An 18156-nucleotide genomic window follows, 5' to 3' on the forward strand; every position below is an offset into this window, starting at 1 on the left:
CATGATGTTTCAGTTGGTCGGTTTTATTACATTAGTTCTGTAATATCGACTTAACTGTGTACTATTAATATTAATGCTAACATGTTTTTTTTTATCCCAGAAGCAACATTGAAACTAAAATCGAACTCATTTTAAGAACTAAATCTACTCAAAGCTTGCTATATATAACATCAATTTAAAGAAATTACAATTTCGCAGCACGAACCGACAATCCAAAAGTTGTAGATTTTCAAATTACATTTGTAATCAATTAAGGATATGTACATTTGTTCGCTTTTTTCTATAAGCTGCTTGAATGGGACACTAGTCTACTTGGATGTATTCATTCACGTTAACTCTTAAATTACGCAGCTAATAGTAGTTTTCTGTGCTTGTGTCTGAATGACTTTAAACCACCACACACATAATGCATCCCCACCCACATGCATGTTTTACCCTCCAGTGAAATGTACCCTGCCCCAACCTGAATGTAGACTCCCTCCTGCTTTTGGTTCATTTCAAAACTTCCTTTTTGGGGCTGTCCAGCTCACCAGATGTTTCCTGGAGTCACCGGGTCCGTAACTCACTCCCCTCCCCAGTGGAAAAAAGCATGCAAAGGATAGAGAGAGGGAATCTGTCCTTCACTCTCAATAAAGCCAAGCACGCACAGACACCTGCAGTCCACTTGGTGAAGTCTGACTGCTTGTGCCTCTCCAAATCCAAGCTGACCAAGGCATACGGAATTCATTTTGGCTGCAGTGACAGAAGACTCTCCAACACACTGGGAACAAAACATACGTTATACGTACACTCTTCTCTCCTGCTCTTTTTCAAAAGGAGTTCACAAGCAGCTCACAAGCAGCAGTGGTGCAGTTTTTTCCTGGTGAGCAGCCAGTTCTTTGCGAGCCTGCGATGTCATGGGACTGTGGCCTCGGGTACATGTTCTCCGTTTCCCCTGCGTTGCAGCCAGGGAGCATGTGTGTCCTGCATGACAAGGAGGAACTGTACAGTATGGAGATGGTCCAGAGACTGGCCAAGGATGGCTGCCGCTTCCTGCAGAGACACAAGGGCTCAGAGAGGTCGAGTGAGGTGAGATGCACAACAACCCCTGTGCAATTGTAACTTTTATAATATTCTTATATATATATAACAAAATAAAAGAAGAAATATCTTCAAAAACAGCCAGATTCACAGCCTCAGTGTGAAACGCTGCACTCTTGATGCAGTTCCTTTTTTTTGTGGCCTTGTTAGAGTTGAAACCGTCAGTAAGTCAGGCCGCTTATTAGAAAGTCTTCTTTATAATATTATGAGCTGTTCTCAATCAACCAGCTACCCCACAAAAAGTGTCCTTAGATCCAACATCCTAATAAGTTTCCAGACGGCTGCCAAAGAGATGTAAGAATGAAATAGATGTTCACAGAATATTTCACACTATATTGTAGAACACGTTGCAATCATATACATACAAATGTGTGCATAATTGCACCAAATCCATTAAATTCAACATTGTCTTGGTCTACCTTAAGTCGCAGTGTAATTTCAGAAACACAAACATGCCATGCTATTGTATTGTGTTCCAATAGTTTGTCCTTATCAGTGTAGCACCGACCTTGACATTCTAAATACTGGCTACTTTGTTCAGTTCAGCCGGCAAACTTTTAAAAGACATGACATCACCTGCTAGTTGGTTGCCAAGGAGAGATCTGATTGGCTGACCTTATTGTGGGCTCAGCTTCTCCTTCCTTCCTGCCAGCTGTGTCTGCGTACTGAAATGAACAACAATTGCCGGAAAAGTTGACACAAGTGGCCGCAGCGACATGCCAAGACATTGTATGGTTTTAGGGTGGATTCCAGTACATTAAGTATAAAAGACAATGATAGATCTCCTTATCTGTGTTTTTAAATGTAATGACCTTTTGTCCGCACTAAACGAATGCCAAACTGCGTATGTCGGTGCCGCATAATGCAACCGTCTCACCCTTGTTGTTTTAGAAAGTTATTCATATAGAAGTTGTGTACCAAAGTCAGTTCTGTGTGTGTGTAATTTATGTAATCCCAGTATTAATGTTTTTAATGCTTAACAACATAACATTGAAAATATTCAGATTATGTGAGATTATCGGGCCATGTTTCTAGATTATATAACGGTTTATAGTAATCCAATGGTGCTAAAATCCATACACTGTGTAAATTGTGAGTCGTGTATATATCTATATATATATCTAAGCCTAGATAAGAGCAAAGAAATCAGCTTGACTGGTGGACATAGAGATGCTTACTAGAGTGCAAGTATCTGAAAATGTATGTCATGTACTGTATGGGACATTTTGTACTTTTCAGTAAAGAAAAGAAATCAAATATCTTGACAGTCGAACACATCAAACAACTTACAAGTCTGGACTGAAATTACTTATTTTTTTGTTCGATTACATTCTCACTGTTTTGAATAACACCTGGGTATCAAATAGTTGCACAATGGTCTGTTACATTTGACTCTTTTCTAATATCTTACATGACATGATTTCATCAGTCATCCTTTATATCCATTTGCTCAGAGCCTCTGATTAGAACAGAGATTATGTGCAAATATTTTACATATTTTGCATATACTCCTGTTTGCAGGATATTATTATATTCATGAAGTTCAGCTAATTACTTGGAAATAATGAAGTGTGCCTGCATCAAAGGGTTCTTTGAAAACAAAACTCATGTACGAATCTTTAGACTAATTCTTCCTCATCTTCCCGTTCTGTGAGATGCACGCTATTCCTTGAGAGGAATATAGTTTAATCTGCATCCTGTCAGGGCTGACACTGTCCTGATTTCTGTGTAACATACTGTAGCGTTCCGTGCCAATAAGGAGCCAGGTTTATAATGAATTGGGTTTATTCTCTTCACACCAACCAAACACAGGTCTTCCAGCACACCCGACCCCACATTCGCGCCCAAAAAACCCCGGAAGGGGCGGCACCCCAACCCTGGTCCACGCAACACTAACAGTAACAGAACCATATACATTTTGAAACTTCAGACACGCTACAATACCATGCGTGCCAGAGCTGCTGCAGCTACACGCAGACAGTGTCCCCACCGCCAGTAGAATGCAACTGGAACTCTGGAAGAGACGGGAAACATTGGCGGGCTGCGTCTTTGGGAAGCGGCCTTGTAAGAAGTGTTTGCTCCCCTGCTGACAGCGTCCATGTCGGGAGTGGAGGTCCCCTCAGGCTCTGTCACTCAGTCTCAATGAGAGCATGCGCTCGTAAAGCCTGATTGTGTTTTTTCGGTAGGACACTGGTAAGCACAAAGCCTATGGGGCGCCGGTTATAAAATGTTGCACGTTTTAAAATCTAAAGAACATTAAACATTTAGATTTAGATTTTTACAACTTCATTTTACTGCCAAACATTATCCTTGGAAAAGTTTTTTTTTCTCTCTAAATGTTTGAAAAAGTGACATATGAATAGTGTGCTTTTTTATTCATATGATAATGCTAAATAAACCAAAACTGCGCAGGATTTTAGAACGTGCGACATTTTACAAACGGCGCCCCATAAAAGCCTGGGGCACGCTGAAAAGTAGCCTGATGCCATAGGGGTAGGATCAATAATTAATTGTGTGGAGTGTTGGTTCACTGTGTGATTTGTAAACAATACATTGAGAAACACGGTTAATTGTGAATTAGGCTCCGTCAGGCAAGAACAATGTATTTGATAAAGCTAAAAGCATTAAGTGTACTTGATAGAGAAATATATACCAATCTATTTTTCCCAAAGAACCCGGAAGTAAATCAGAGAAGCCAGCCAATACCAGCCAACATTGCCATTAATGGTCTTTTCTGAGGTTTTGAAAAAATCTCCTCTTTTTATAGCTATCCCTGATGAACTGCTTAATTTGATTGCAAAAATGCTGGACGCTAAGTAATGGACGCAATCATGTTTCTTTATTGTATGGGATATTTTCCACGCTTGCATGTGGTATTAATGTCTTCATAAGTATCTGTTGTGCCTCAACAGAATGTTTGTTTATGCAAGTTTGCCCGCCAATCACAGATAAGTGTTAACTGAAGGGCTCCTAGATGCTTCTCTGCAAAAGGCAATTAGGGCAGAAAACTGCAGCCACTTCCAGTCTGTCTGCCCAACTAATTGCATACGAAGAGGCTTGTGTGGCATTGAGTGATGGCTAAGGAGTGTGTGTCGGTGGGGGTTGGGGAAGGTTTGGGGGGACTGGTGAAGCTGATGCAAGATCCGTGTGCGTGCACCATACAGTGAAGTCCTCATTAAGACTCCTATCTCTGAACCAGACCCTCCATTGTCAAGAAGCTAGCAGCCATCTGTAGGCTCCAGAGTCTAAAGATGGCTGCTAGCTGGATCCCAGTGGGTTAGTCAAATAAGAACTTTTTTTTTATTTCTTACACATGCTTTGGTTGATTATATAGAAATTTAGTGACTTAGGGGAGAGAAAGAAATGCAGAAACAGAAGTGTTCATGGAGACAGAAGGTTCACAAGGACTTTTTCATTCTACAGTAGCACCTCAACATGATCTAACAAGACTATTTCAGATAAAGTCTAAACTTTATATGGTGCAGAGTTTTAACCCTTTGACATTTTGAAAACAGACGGTCTCTAGATGCCACCCATAATTTTATAGGCTCATCATAGGAATCGGTAATTAAAATTTTACCGAGTCTTTTATGTTAATCCCTGAATGGGCTCCCCCGATAAGGACTGAATAATGATATATGGAAATTCTCTTTCATTTACAGGGTTTGCTTTGACATAGTATTATGATGGAAATCAGTGGTGATTTATGTGAGAGGGAGAAAAAAACAGGGCAATCTCCTTGGTGATAACACCCACCCTCCCTCCCTCCCTCACCCCTTCTTTCCTGTCCAGCCCCAGAGTGACGAGGCAGTCCGCGTGTGTCTCAGGGAGAGGGGCAGCGATGTGCTGGTTCTCCAGAGAATATCATCGGCAACAGCGAGGGGAGGAGGGAGAGTGGAGGCGAGGAACAGGAGGTAAGCCTCTCCATTCGCTGCTTCCCAGATTCCCTCCCTCTTTCTGTTTCTCTCCCTCAGCACTCTCCCTCTCATCATTCTCTCTCTCTCTCTCCATGGATTGCACAGTCCATGCTTACATCACAACTCCCAACACATAGATGACTACATTAAATACATACAAGTTTAGCAGCATGGGGGTGTGAGGACCTCTGCTAGCCGCCTTCAAGTCATTCAGGAGCTTTTGTCAGCCGCGAACATAAAGTACTGGGGGAGACCTCAGTGTGCTCGAGGGACGGACAGCCGGGGACTCCGGGCTGCGGCAGCTGCGAGTGGACGCATGGATGGATGGAGGGGTAAAAGGGGCATGCAGGAGTAACCACGGCAACATTGCCAGGTGCGAGGACACAGGGACTCTGCAAGGATGGGATCTCAGCCAAAGCCCCCGAACCTGCTGCAGGAGGAGGGCGGGCTGCTGAACGCTGCCTTGGTAGAGCAGGAGGAGGACGAGGAGGGCTCCGCTGACAGCAGCAGCGACAGCCACAGCCGGGCAGAGCCGGCGACGGTGCCCACCTTTGACGTCCCCTATTTCCGCTACATCGACGACGAGGGAACCGAAGGAGACGAGGAATGGAGCAGCAGCCGCTCTCTGTCCTCTATCGAGGAGGACTCGTCCACTGACTCTGTTGTGTCTGACAGGTATGTGGTTGTATCAGGGACCCCGGAGAAGATCCTGGAGCACTTGCTCGATGACCTGACACTGGATGACGACCAAGGGACAACACCCAGCAAAGAGTCAGGTCAGCATGCGTACTTTAAAGCTTTAAAACATTCTCATCCGTGTTGACCAAACTGGATGAACACACATTTTACTTTTGTATTTTATAGAGCAAAAACCAAAAATAGAAGAATAAGTTAGTGAATAGCACCTGTCCCTCCTCCCACCATCCTTCTTGCTCGCAGAGCAGCTGAGCCTCCCTCTGGGCAACATTACTGGGCTAATCATGTGCATCTATCCCAGAATGGTACTACGTTTGGGCCATTTAGAACCCTTTGACAGGGATAGATGTTGCTCATATCTTTTGAGTTATGCCGCATCAAACTGGTGCGGTTTACTCTCACAGCGAGACCAAATGAGCACATTTCCCCTCACCTCTGTCACGTATTGCCTCCACTGGAAAAGACCCAAACGCAGATTTGTTAGTCACCATGTATTTTATTCGTGAAAAGGAGGCACCGGACTAGGAGGTGACGGGGTGGTGACGGCGGTCCCGGATTCCAGAGGTGGGGAAAAACAGTGAGCGGGATTCCCGGGGAGGTGCGTGGGCCATGCGGCCCGTTCAGGTGCAAACAAGACTAACAATCCGGCGGGGAAGAAGCTTCGGGGCCGCTCCTAAATACCTCCCCTGATTGGAAGGCAGCAACAGGTGGGGTGATTGTGGATGAGACGCAGCTGGGCCCTGCTCTCACCTCCGTGCTGACGTCCGGCCCCCTCGAGTGCTGGTTGGTGCCAACACACCGACGCCTCCTGAGGGTGGCGACCTGACAACCTCAGCAGGTACTTGAAAAATGTGTCACTGTTGCCAAGGCAGAGGAGACTCAGTTGATTGATTCGAAAAGATGTTATGAGGGGAAATGACGATTGAGAGCAGTAGCACAGTATGAAAAGCAGACGAGGAATGCAAGAGAGAACGGAGAAACACTGTAAGCATGTAGATGGTCAAAGATGACCTTTCCTCGGGATGGCAACCGGCTTAGTTATTCTCAATAGAAAGTGATCGATTAAAACAATGTCCCCAGGGAGAAAGTGCCACAGCTGGGAATGGGTGCAATTTAATGCACAAGAGAGTTATGTTTAATGTTGAATTGCTGTATTTATTATTTATACAAAGTTAAACCTGGGGCTAAATTAATAGAAAAGTGGGTAAGGAATCCCTCCAATCAGAAGGGGCATTCATAATAACCCCAAACCTTTTTTTAGAAAATATCCATTGGGTTCACTAGGCAGTGTGCTGTTTCATGAATCACTCGCTCATCTTCCAATGAGTGTATTCAATTGTAGCCTCCATAGGGAGCTGTGGACCAGAGCAGGATGCTGCTGAGCGATATCCCAGGGTCAAAGAGCCAGAGACCCGAGGAAGACAAGGAATTAGCTGAGTCCTGACCAGCAAATGATCCGCACGTGCTTCTCTGTCTCTGTCTTCCTCTCGGGGGTTGGCTCAGACATGACTGGTTATTGATGTTGTGTTTATGACTTGAATGCTGTACAGCACATTAGGAAGCCAAATTCATCTCATCACTCTCAACATTAAGAATGCAGAGGATTTTTCTGCAGAAGATGGCACTTTTCTGGAAGCACCACCGGCCTGTTAGCAAATAGTAAGGTGGAAGTATTGCAGTAGTGTAAATACAGTGTGGAACTCTTATATGATAACGCTTTCTTCTGTGGGCTAACATTCACTTCTGCCTTCTTCCTTGTGCCCAAACTAAGTGGAGCTATTGATGCTTGCCACGTACAAATTCTGCACACTGCCAGCTCCAAAAAACATGGAATGCAGCATTTGTGTTCATAATGAGATCAATTTCCAGCTCTTTTACTGATTCACCATGTGCAGAAAGGTTGATGCTTGTGTGCAATGACGAAAGCATCTCATGAAGTGAATGGATGTAAGATTTTTAATTGCAGACTTTTATAGTAATTTAGGGCAAAGACGATGTCTTCTGGTGCTTATTGAGCAAATAAGTGACACATTAACGCGCTTATTTCAAAGGCTGGAGCACGTTTACGAGCACTTATTGAAGGGCAAAAGTGAATGGCAGGTGCATTGATTTTTTTGATTGATTTGACGGGAGATTGACGAAGTGAAATCTATACATCCAATCTGAATTTCTGTTTTATCTACAGCCTCTTGGCTTATAAGATGTTACTCGTGCAAAAGTGCTTTCAATTTAGATGAATTAAGTCAAAGAGTGAGGGAGGAGTCCTTTGTGCTGAGGTGCAGTACATTTTTTATGTGTTGTTTCTTAAGTGCATTACTGTATTCTTTACGTAAGCTTCACATGTACAAGTGTGCAACTTCTCATGAGCAGTGCGTGATGCATCCACAGCTGCTCTGCACAGAATTGACATAATGATTTCAGCGAGTCCCGTGGAGCAGAACGCACACAAAAGCCCTGGGAAGCCAGTGTGAAATTAAAGGGGAGAATTTACAATTCTGGGTATGAGGCACACTTACAGAGGGGTCCAGACGACGTTGGCTCTAACAGGATTTGTAAAGCTTCCCGCTTGTGGCCACGCATTTTGTGTCTTGGACTTACTGTCCTTCTCTCTCTTTACACCCCACAAATGTATTTTAATGTCTAATGTCCATTTACAAAATGCATTTTTACAGCTCGATCTAATGTCTTAACCATAATTGCTTTCACTTTGATAAGAGTTTGTGGGAAGAATGGACTCTGTATAGATTATGAAAAGAACCTAAATGAAAGAGTCTTCAATGTAGTGAATAATTAACCGTTAATTAACAGTTGTGAGCTACCTTAACTTATCAAAGTGAGCTGGGGAGCTTTTCAGTACAGAAACACTTGAGAAGACAATTTAGGACACAGTGGTTGCATTTAAAGATATTAGCATGAATAAGCAACATCAGATGGCTTTTTCTCTGTCTGCAAAATAATCACAAAGAAAACAGGTCAGAGGTCAAAGGGCAGTCAATAGACACGTTGGTGACTCATCTTCACTGAGCCTGCAATGAGTGAGAAGATAAACAGCAAATTCTTGTTTGAACAAGAAATCCTCACAGGGCTCACTGCGAACTATTATCTGAAACCGACTGGGAAGAATAATGTGCCACTGATGGTTTATCACATTACGAAATGCTTCTGCTTGGTGCTTGTTGACTAATGTTTGCTGCAATAAATGAGCTCCCTTTCTGATATTTTTAGGATTGTATACAGAAAATGCAAAGTCTTGGTGATGCCATCTCAATTAAAAACTCAGGCCTACTCTCTGTGCAGCTTAGCAAACATTAATCAAACACTTTTGAACTTCCCTGATGGAGCAGCCCTCCTGCATAAACCATGTGTACCATGGCATGCACGGAATTTGTCTGCTATATTTGATAAAGCAATGCAACGAGTAGCCGTTGAAATATTTCATTAATAACATTGTTGCTATTGTGTTTTGTCTTAGCAGATATTCTCGTGGATGATTTCCTGCTGACCTACCCTGTTTTCATGTCCACCAGTGATTTATGCCAAGCTCTGCTGGGGCAATATCCTTGAACACAGGGGTTTTCACTGGAACGTTAATGCAAAGATTCACACATTACAACTCAACGTAGACGTTTTTTTTTTTACAAAAGCACAACAAATTATCAAGCGAAGGCTGCTTCACTTCACTCAAATGTGTTCATCCAACTGTCTCCCGCTCTGCCTGTTGTTAAATCAACATCACACAAACGCTGGCTTCGTACATGCTTGCATGTCAGCAAATATATCTCGCCCTCCATCTGTGCTGAAGCCTTAACCGAAAAGCCACCTATTGCACCAAGAGATACAGAGGCAAAGAGGACAGGAAAGAGGCTCTGGAGAGGAAACGGAAAGTCCTGCACCTGGTCTCACAATGGATGGCCCTGTGCAAAGGCTTCCTGAGGGAGGACGAGCATGTCAAACTGTTCACAAAGGTAGGCAATATAATGTACTGGGGAAAGGGTGGAAATTGGCCTGGAGATGAACTTAATATGGCAGAAATAAAAATGGTAATTTCCTTCCAGACTTTGTATCGTTACGTGTTGGATGATCTCTATGAGCACCCATTCCTGGAGAAGGATGTGAGCGAACTACAGAAACTGTACCAGCTGCATCGCCGACAGTGAGTGACTATATAGCTTACTTAATCATTATAAGTCTTAAGGAAAGGGATGATTCAATGCTTACTCACGTAAATCATCTATAAAGCAGGACGACTGATGCATTTATTGACATTGAGTTTGTACAAGACTGACTGTAGCTATTTCTGCTGGAGGTCTGAATGAAACAGAGACATTAGCTGGTCTCTAAATGGAAAGAAAGAGCTGGATTTAATAACAGGTCAAACGTTTTGCCTGGATAATCTTGCTACTGTTCCCCACTGCTACATCTGTGAAACGGTTGAAAAGAAAATGTGCCGTACAAATGTCACTTTCCATGAGAAGAAAATATTCAACACTAAGTCACAAGTATAATCCCATATCCAGTACAGTACAGTATACACATTGTCTTGGCTTCCTAATTGTGAATGAACCTATAATCTAAATAGAGAATACACACAGGTACAGTACACTACGCTGGATCAGCTGCAATATTGATCTTTATAAGCAGAATGTGTACCAAGCATAACTTGACTAATCCACAATAATATAAACGTCCACTTTTCTACCAACAAATTCATTGAGCCAATATAGTTTTTGGTGCTAGAGCAATACTTCAAGGCTTCAAGCTGCAGTGTGAGAAAAACTTGGTTTTATCCATCACTAACAATTATACAGAATGACCGCATGGACATTTGAGAGAAAACACATTTTGCCTTTGTTTGATGCATATTGTATCCAAATGCAAAACAAAGAATAAATGTTAAAAAGAGATGATAATAACAATAACAAAAAAGGTGCTGTTTACAATAGCTGTTGATTTACTGTAACTTTGGACAAAGAGTTAGCTTTTAAAATAATTCATGTATAAACAAGTGCTTCTTGAACACTGTGTGCATAATATATTAACTGTACGTTAAAGATAGACAAACACATGTCTTAATCAACATTCAACTGGGCTGGGAACATTGGGCCTGTTTTATGGTTATTCCAGTCGAGCTGTTACCTAGCAACACTTTCTATGTATTATAAAAGTAAGCATCAGATTTCTCTTGGACATTACAGCTTGAACACCCCCCCGTCACCAGACACATTGCCTCACCGCCTTCCCTCCGCTCAGACCTTGTCCCCGGGGACGCTGCAACCTGCCACCCATTAGAAACCAGTGCGGATAATTCAAGCCGACTCTGCTGCTTCATTCATGTTTATATGCAGGGAGGGAGATCCACTACACCCGCTCCCTTAAAGCAGTGGACTTTGTGAGGGTGTTACTAACTGACATACTCTACTATTTATGAGCTTTTCACCATCACCCCCCCTGACTGCCTCCTTTGTGGCAATCTGCTGCCCATTTAGAAGCCTCAACGTGCTGAAAAGCCGTTGCACAATAGAAAGCTAAAGTCACTTGTTTCTGAAAGCTTAAGAATCATTTAGCACTGGTTCTCTTCCACTTACTCATCTTGTGGTGTTATAATTATCAGAGTGCATCAACTTTTTTTTTTTCAAGCAAGAGTGAACTAGATCACACGTTCTGTTTTGACAATACAGTGTTAATCAGGTTTTTCATTAGTGCACAAGAAGGGATCCCCGAGGGCAGGCTTTGTGCCAACGGGCCTATTGTGAGGCAGCGCCCAGTAAAGCTGAGCGATGATAATGGACACGGGGCTATCCATCACGCTAGCCGGGAGCAAACGATGTGAATAAGCTGATTCAATGAACAGATCACATTGGAAGGGCTGAAATCTACAAAAGCACTCCAATTTCCCCTTGACACGGACCTTAAATAATGAACTGAGCGCTGCCGAGGAGCATTTATGCACGTTCACTTCACCTTGATTGTATACACTGGTGAAGTGGTTTTTGTACTTGTACTATAAGGACAATCCCCCAAACCGACAAAGTTCAGTTACTGATGTCAATCTTCTTCCTTCTCCAGTGCGGTGGATGAATGTTCTCCCCACAGAAAGGTGAGAGAGGTCATTGTGTTTGTTCGCTCTTTTTACGACACTAAGACAGAAAGAATGTCGTTGAATACTTTGAATACAATTGTCCTGCCATTTCCTGCTCAAGACGTTGCTCTGTTTGTTCTAGCCAAAAGCCTGCAGTGTTGCAATATGAATGTACGTCACAATCCACACGTTTCCCTCCTTTCAGGGCAAAGCACTTTTCCACCAGTTGAGTTTGAAAGAGCACAGCCTCCAGTCCAGAGGTACGCCGAGGGAGACCAGGGCAGGTGGGTCGTAGAGGTGGTGTCCTACACATTTAATGCCTCCCATCATCAGTTTAGTCTGACCAGTGCAACAATGCAAGTCTTTCCAGTTAAACACAATGGAAAAGCACATTTCTGTGAATTCATTTTGTCTTAGTGGGATTGTCTTATTTTAAAGAGCAGATTGACCCAACTTAAAGCAAAAGGTTACCTTTCATGCTCTCCGGCCACAAACAGTCTCAACCTTATCTGCCGAGGTTTTGAGATATCCACATTTCTAAAAATAGAGTCTCCAAAGGTTCTTTACCCTAATCAAGAAAAATCTATTGAGTGTGCCTGTCAAACATGAATGCTGCTCCACACAGCTGACCCCAGGGCTATTCTGGTCCAGTTTGAAATCAGTTGATTTTCCCTAGGTCACCTTATTAATGAGTGGCAGAGTGGTATGAGAGATGCCCACCGGTGAACCAATTATTTGGTTTCTTATTGGCTGAAGGTGGTTGCTAAAAGGTCCAAATTTCCTACTCGGGTCTGTGTCTGTCATTAACGTTTTACACCAGATCTCACATCAAAAAGGCAATTCCCAAGACTCCGAGGGGCCTCTAAATCCTCAAGGTCACTGAAATTTAGATTTGTATATTATTTGAAACCGGTGAAATACAAAACAATTCCTCCACTATGAGATTGTTTTGTGGCATATTCGATTTGGTGCAATCTATAATTCATGACATCAGCGGACTGATCAATCTATTTTTACATAACGAGGCTCTCATGCTCAGTCTGCCGCGTGCGATGGAAGCCTGGAGCCGAAGGGGCTCACACTTGATGTAAACGGGGAACTGAGAAAATAGGCCCATAGGCTGGGCTGCACGTCATGTGAGCGCTCACAATTCTACATTTTCTGTTACTCAAACAACGTTTTCTCTACATTGCAGCGCTGTGTCACGTGTACGTTACCATGGACTCGTTCCTAAGCATGAGGGCCCATTCAGGGATGGTGGCCGAGGAGCTGCTGCAGGCAGTGGCAGAAAGGATGGAGGTCCCATTGGAGAAACTAGTGCTACTGGCTGTCACTTACAACGGAGGTAATCACCATTCTAACTGACCATCGAAGTACGTTGTTAACCACCACTCCTTACAATCCTATACTACACTGCGAATGGTGGGATCGGAACAGAAAGGGAGAGTTGGCATCTGTAGACCTTTGCACTTTAGTTGCGTGAGGAACTTGGTGGATTGAGAAACATGCATCTGCAAACATCTTTTAGATATTTATAGCTCGTAAAAAATTCAGTACATTAAAATATATAATAGTCAACACTAGTAGAAATTGTAAGTACTTTCATTCCTCACAGTATTTTATACCTTTTCATATATTGAGTTATTTACATAAATGCTACATTGTAATCACAGAGCTGACCTAAATATTTCCCGGGTGACAACAGCTCAAAGGGAGAAGCATCCACACTCCAGTAATATAAAGTCTGTATCTATTATCAGTGACTGAAGGCCACCTCAAGTGACGCCTGCAGCGAGTCTTATCTCGCTCTACCAGTGGCTGCTTCCACGCTGCCCGACAGGTCGTTAATGGTATTCTGCTATTTGTGATGTTTTCTCCCCTGCAGGTAGACACCTCCTGCAGCCTCAGGACAGAGTCCTGTCCGATTCCTTACGACCGGTTGGTAGACTGCATGTGTGCAGAAAGGGGCTGGGTGAGGTCTTGGTAAGAATATCACTGTAATATGTTGCTTTCACATTAACGTACTTTCCAAAATAGTATCAATACATCAGCTCAGAAGCAATGCACAAAACAACATGCAGCCTTGTGGTGTTGTTGTATATTTTTTTTAAAACTCCACTGCAGAAATGTGCTTTGACGTCTAAAGAGAAACTGGCCATGGTGTGGTCATGCGTTTGTTACTATGTTTCATGTTTTCCTTGTTTAGAACCCGTTCACAGACAACTCAGAGCTGCCACAGAGAACGGCCCGCATGCTCAGTATAAACACATGGGACGTGGCCGTTGCGCTCACCGACTTTGACTGGACCATCTTTCAATCAATACACGAGGTTTGTACTTTACTTAAATAGATCAGAAGTGTCGTCCCTTTAGCATGACCCTTCTCCCCCAAACTAAAATGTTTCTGTTTTACAGCAAGAACTCGTCTATTTCACCTTCAGCCGCCACGGCAGCAACAGCCACACTGTGGCGTTGGAGCTGCTGCTGCAGCGTTGCAATGAAGTCCAGCAATGGGTGATGACTGAGGTGCTGCTGTGCTCAACGCTCGGCAAAAGGGTCCAACTCATCAAGAAGTTCATCAAGATCGCCGCCCAGTCAGTAGCTTCCTTCGTTTTTCATTTATTGTAGTCAATAACACACACTTGCTTCTGACACGGAGGGCCCACACTACACAGCGGTCCAGCTCCAAAAATGGGGATGCTGCCCCCTCCAGTGGCCGATCAAGAAACTGCATCTGCTCTTGTGCTGTTGAGCTGTGCCTTGCAAGCGACTGACTCACGTGCTCCATGATCTTTTCTAGCTGTAAAGCACAGAGGAATCTCAACTGTTTCTTTGCCATTATCATGGGTCTGAACACTGCAGCCGTTAGCCGCCTCGGTCAAACGTGGGAGGTGAGGATGCGCTTTTCACACTCCTTTTACCCGTTTCAGCTGTGCCAACTATTAGGTAGTAGTTGTATCTGATTTTTGTTGTGTTTCTGCAGAAAATCCCAGGGAAATTCAAAAGGCTGTTTGCGGAGCTGGAAACGATTACAGTGAGTAGTCATTCACAGGCCCAGAGAGTTCATACAATACTGTCTGTACTGCATCTGTTATGAATATATATGAAAAATGAATCTACTGGAACAGGAAATACAAATCTTTGCTTAAGCAAGTAAGAGGTGAAGCGATCATTTTGAAAAAGGTGTTTTAAAAGATCATAGGTCTCCTGTGATACCATAATTACACAAACAAAGCATGCATGCACAGGCACACACTTTCCTCCCCAGAGGATTACACTCATTCCTTTTTGAAAATATCTTCACAGGATCCCTCGCTGAACCACAAGGCCTACAGGGACTCTTTCAAGAAGATGAAGGCACCAAAGATCCCATTCCCTCCTCTGCTCCTGAAAGGTGCGTTCTGTCTCAGCAATACACCCACCTGGTCAAACTATGGCCGGGGGGGCAGATATGACCTGTATATTGCATACATTTCCCTTCAAATACTTGGTGGTAAATGTTCAATGTGTTTTAGATATTACGTTCATTCATGAAGGCAACAAGACGTTTCACGACAACATGGTCAATTTCGAGAAGCTGGTGCGTCTATGAACCCTTTATAGTTCTTCACAGAAAACATACGGTGGTGCTGAATTCGTCATGTTTAGTGAAGCATGTGTCCATCTTTGTTTCCAGCACATGATAGCAGACACACTGCGTCTCATCCGGCAGTGTCAGAAAGATCACATGGGTCAGTAATCACACTTCCCTCATTTCATCAGATAAATTAATATTTGAAAGTTGACTAATGTCTGTCATAATCACTGTTTGCAAGGCAAATGAACACAAAATCGGCAATTACACTGTCTCCATATAGATAGTTTAAATGTCCTCACCATAATGTCCGCAATCCATTTTCCTTTTGTTCAAAAACTCTTGGCTGGGTTTACTGCCCACACATTATCTTCATGTCTTATGTAGAATAATGTAGATTTGGTTCTAATATCGTCTACCTTATGATATGAATATGTTGACAATGTATAGTGCATGTTCCATTCAGTGTGCGTACCTTTGTACGAAGTACCGACGTCCTGGATGCTGGTGGCCTTGCCTCGAGTTAAACCATTCTCTCTCCCACTAGGTAACGGCATCACCCAGAAGAGCAGCTCAGAAGTGCGAGCCTACGTCGATTACCTGCATATCATCGACAATCAGCAGACTCTGTTTGAACTGTCACACAGGCTGGAGCCTCGTGCTTAGAGGGCCTGTGTCCGCCGTACTGTTGGACCGCCGAGAACACAATCTGTCACTGTCTCATCGAGCTCTCAGGACTCACTCGGCAATCAGAGGACGCTGCATGATCCCGGGCGACCACAGGAGGGAGCCGCGCAATCAGGAAACGCTCACCAGGGCACGGGGGAAGGAGCAGAAAAGGGTCAGATGCATAAGCGTTTGCATAGATTCACACAAGTGTCAGTGGTACAAAACACCTGAAAGCTGATCGTTCCTTTTGTTAACTGGCGGTAAGAAGAAAACTGGATGTCTACATCCGCAGATCCAAACCTGTGGCGGCCTTCACTGTGCTGTCGCAGAGGTTTTCTTACAATGATGCAACAGCTCTCCCCTGCGGAGAATGAGCCCACTGCAGCAAGAGATTGACAGCAGGTAAATGCTCCCCCCCCCCACCTAATATAAACCTACAGGAAATGAATGGTGATACTAACAAAGTGTTGGCCATGGAAGTTCATTTCTGACCTTGACGACAGTATGTTTTATTTGAAGAAGGTCAGCGCAGACATCTTTCCCCAGATTTTAACCACATAAATCACATGAAGGGATTGAGATGCAGATTAACCCGGGAAACAATACAACTTTTTGTATTTGTGGGGCTGGGATATGTGGCAGCTGGGGTTGTTTCATTAGAGTCAACCAAAGTACAAAGTACATTGCTCCTGTATATTATAAATACACCTGTCTTTAGAGTGTGACAAGGTCCAACACAACTTCCTCAGCACGGTGTTCGCAAGACAGCTGAATCCCAGAAAAGTAAAAAGGATTGTTAAATATTTAACATTGTTATATATTATATTGATTTTCTATTTTTACATAGCAGACTCCTCGTACCGTATAGATTTCTATTGTTTAACCATGAAGTCTATTAGATGAGGAAATTCATTAGAGCGTTGCAAAAGGTGTATCCTGTCTTAGTTGTAATCAACCTGTTAGTCCCGAACAACAAAAAAAGAAATGCCCATTCTAAATAATTCTAATTGCTCATCCTTTTAAAAGCATAAGGATCTCCATCTAGTTGAGCTGTGGACAATCAGTTAAAAGGAAGCAGGAGACACATAATCAGTATTGGTCTCTAAAGTTCAGGTACAAAGACAAGGCATTTTGTCACCCAGATCGTGTTTGATTAGTTGAGGTTTGGAGGTATTCTACTCCACCAGAGATTAGCATTTGAAAAACTTGGCAACAGCATGTTTAAAAAAAAAAAAAAAAAACTAAGACCTGGTGACTCACAAACAGCTACGATGCTGCTAAGCTAAGCTCCATCTTTATCCTCAGTAGATGTATGAAATATTGATATTGAAGAGGAAAAATAAGTTGTAGTGTGCTTGGAGTAAAGTGTTTTATAAAGTAAAGTGCAATAGAGAAAACAAGTATTAAAGCACCTTCTACAGAAAATGAAAGAAAGAAAAATGAAGGCCATTTGATAATGTAAAGGGTGCATCCACAATCCTGTATTCAACTGTATAGTTTGTAGTTATAGAAGATGCAGTACAAAATGTATTCTTCGTGTAGGTTCGTCAACTGAAAACGTTCACTTTGCCCTGAGTTTAGAAGACGTGCAAATAGAATTTTGATATCCATATGAATATAATTTCTATATTTTGGATTTTAAAGCCTGAATATGAACATAATGAAAAATGCTTTGATAGACAGATATTAATTATCAACATTCTATTTACACTTTGTATGTACATATGTATGTGTGTGTCAAAATTCAGAGATTATTAATTTATTTCAGAATTATTTATTTGTTCTTCAGTAATCGCTTTATTACTTCAGTTTGATTTAACGATTTTTGTACACACCAGTTGGCTGGTCTGCATGATATGGAAAACCGTGGATTGACCAGCAGTGTCAACTGTGCATGCAATAAAATATCTTCCATCATCATAAGTTGGTTATTTTAAAAGATGTGCAGATAGAATATATACTGGCAATTTAAACTCTTTCACCTGACAGCAAAACAAAGATTAAAATGAAAAGTACTGACTATTGTAAACTAGGACTGGTTGTAGCATCCATGTAGTTTTTAACATATCAAACAGACATGACTAATTATAGGTCATGATAAAAAGTGCTTCCAAGAAACCACAAACAACTGATTTTGCAACA

General features: G+C 42.6%; 1 protein-coding gene across 2 annotated transcripts; it reads left to right on the forward strand.

The window, feature by feature from the left end:
• The first annotated feature begins 660 nt into the window (after positions 1-660).
• LOC119197666 (rap guanine nucleotide exchange factor 5-like) lies at positions 661-17931 on the forward strand. 2 transcript variants are annotated; one of them, XM_037454175.2, is made up of 18 exons: positions 661-1068; positions 4873-4994; positions 5673-5773; positions 9169-9247; positions 9514-9658; positions 9749-9846; positions 11760-11790; positions 11978-12056; positions 12968-13117; positions 13658-13755; positions 13979-14101; positions 14187-14365; positions 14572-14662; positions 14755-14805; positions 15078-15165; positions 15287-15351; positions 15448-15502; positions 15893-17931. In XM_037454175.2, exons 1-18 carry the CDS (start codon positions 892-894, stop codon positions 16009-16011), a joined length of 1851 nt encoding a protein of 616 aa, XP_037310072.2. In that variant the 5' UTR covers positions 661-891; the 3' UTR covers positions 16012-17931. The 2 variants fall into 2 exon arrangements, with proteins under 2 accessions (XP_037310072.2, XP_037310075.2); XM_037454178.2 differs by lacking the exon at positions 661-1068 and having other exon boundaries at positions 4933-4994; positions 5103-5773.
• Positions 17932-18156: the final 225 nt, after the last annotated feature.

The sequence above is a fragment of the Pungitius pungitius genome, chromosome 11, assembly GCF_949316345.1.
Source record: "Pungitius pungitius chromosome 11, fPunPun2.1, whole genome shotgun sequence".
NCBI classification, from domain to species: Eukaryota; Metazoa; Chordata; class Actinopteri; order Perciformes; family Gasterosteidae; genus Pungitius; species Pungitius pungitius.